This window comes from Antrostomus carolinensis, unplaced genomic scaffold (assembly GCF_000700745.2).
Source record: "Antrostomus carolinensis isolate BGI_N321 unplaced genomic scaffold, ASM70074v2 scaffold24213, whole genome shotgun sequence".
Lineage (NCBI taxonomy): Eukaryota > Metazoa > Chordata > Aves > Caprimulgiformes > Caprimulgidae > Antrostomus > Antrostomus carolinensis.
In genome coordinates, this window is record NW_010304831.1 from 3,574 (window position 1) to 5,366 (window position 1,793).

Here is a 1,793-nt window from a genome sequence, read left to right on the forward strand (position 1 = left end):
GTGGGGGGGGGGTGCACAGAGCAGCTTCAACATATCAAAGCTTCAACATCAAAACTTCAACATATCAAAACTTCAACATATCAAAAAGATTTAGGGAGGGGAAATCTCTCAGTTTTTAAAGCTAAAATCATTAGAGAAACTTTTAATTGCTCCCTGGGCCGGGCTGTGAGGTGCCCAGCAGCTCCAAAGGTCAGAAGAGATGGGAATGCCCTTGGAATTGCATCTCTTGGCTCCTTTCACTCTTACTCCCATCTGGGTTTTGTTTTCTCCTCCCCGGAGCTAATGGAGCAGCCAAATCTAATATCAGGAATTAGGAAACAATCCCAGCCTGGATTATAATCCTGCCTGGTTCTGGTCGGCGACGCCGGGTTTGGTGGAGGAGCCACACGAGCTCTCCCGCTTGCCTTTGGGTTGGGTATGAAGGTAGGCGAGCGTGACTGATAGCAGATGTCACCAACACTGTTGTGGCCACCTGTGCTCCCCGGATGGGTCCCACCCTAAGGTACAAATATTAATTTGTCACCTTCTAGGTCAGCTGTCACATCCTTCAGCATCTTTGGGTGCTGCACGTGTCGGCGCCGGGGCCGTACGTGTCACCAAGTCACTTGTTGGGCATTGCTGTGGGTTTCTGCCGTGGGCAGGGGGTCACCCTGAGCATGTGGCCAACCCCAACTCGTGTCCCCACACCTCTGGCTCCTTCCCAGGGGGGTTTTGTCACCAAATCCTCAGGCTTTTGTCACCAAATCCTCAAGTTCCAACCTGGCACTAGTGAATTTTCTAGGCTGAGAGGTTTAATTGTGTCATTGACGCTCACGGGAGCGATGGGGCTTTGTCCAGCTGCTGGGGTCAAATCAAACACTTGAGGGAAAGGGTTTGGAGATGCCACCAGCGCTGGAGTTTGGTGTCATGATGCTGTGGGTTTTCTCCACGTTGTCATCAACTGCTGCCCCCAGGATCAGGCAGCACCTGAGCAGAGGGATAAGGTGGGAAAACAGCATCAGAGGTGACAGGATCCACGCTGACCCCTGGGCTGTTTTCCAGGCTTGGCTTATATCTGTGAAGGGTTGAAGGAGCAACGGAAAGGGCTGGTCACTCTGGTGTTGTGGAACAACCAACTGACTCACACCGGCATGGCCTACCTGGGGATGACTCTGGTGAGTAGATCTCAGCATCTTCCTGAGGGTGATGGCTTCCTGCTGCCACTCAGCTTTCCTCCTGGAGAGACGTCCCCCCTGCAACCACCGGGGATGGATCCGGCCAGCAACGGGAGAGAGAGTCAGTGTGATGTGTCCCTGGTGCTGTCTGGGGGGAGAACGTGTCCCTTGTCCCCCTCCACTTGCTGCTGGGGTGTCCCTGGTGCTGTCTCGGGGGGAGAACGTGTCCCCTGTCCCCCTCCACTTGCTGCTGGGCTGTCCCTGGTGCTGTCTGGGGGGAGAACGTGTCCCTTGTCCCCCTCCACTTGCTGCTGGGGTGTCCCTTGGCCTCAGCAGCGTGGTTAGAGCAAGAACCATGAATTAAAACCACTCAGGTTCAGGAGGAACCCATCCCTGGTCACCTTGAGCTGGTTTTTCTCCCCCCTGTGTACCCACAGCCCCACACTCAGAGCCTGGAGACCCTGAACCTGGGTCACAACCCCATTGGGAACGAAGGTGTCCGCAACCTGAAGAACGGGCTGATCGGGAACCGCTCGGTCCTTCGCCTGGGCTTGGCCTCCACCAAACTGACCTGTGAAGGTGAGTGGAGGCCGGTGCTCACCGGTTGTGCCGACCACAACCCTGGTTCCACTGGTGACT

At 55.4% G+C, this 1,793-nt stretch overlaps 1 protein-coding gene across 1 annotated transcript in view; it reads left to right on the forward strand.

Annotated features, from left to right (window-relative positions):
• PPP1R37 (protein phosphatase 1 regulatory subunit 37) overlaps positions 1 to 1,793 on the forward strand; it is a gene marked incomplete at both ends in the record, with an annotated part of 5,670 nt that overhangs the window by 3,134 nt on the left and 743 nt on the right. Inside the window, 2 exons of the mRNA XM_010164606.1 lie at positions 1,042 to 1,154; positions 1,592 to 1,733. Of these exons, the coding sequence (XP_010162908.1) occupies positions 1,042 to 1,154; positions 1,592 to 1,733 (255 nt within the window). The remainder of the gene's footprint in view (positions 1 to 1,041; positions 1,155 to 1,591; positions 1,734 to 1,793) is intronic.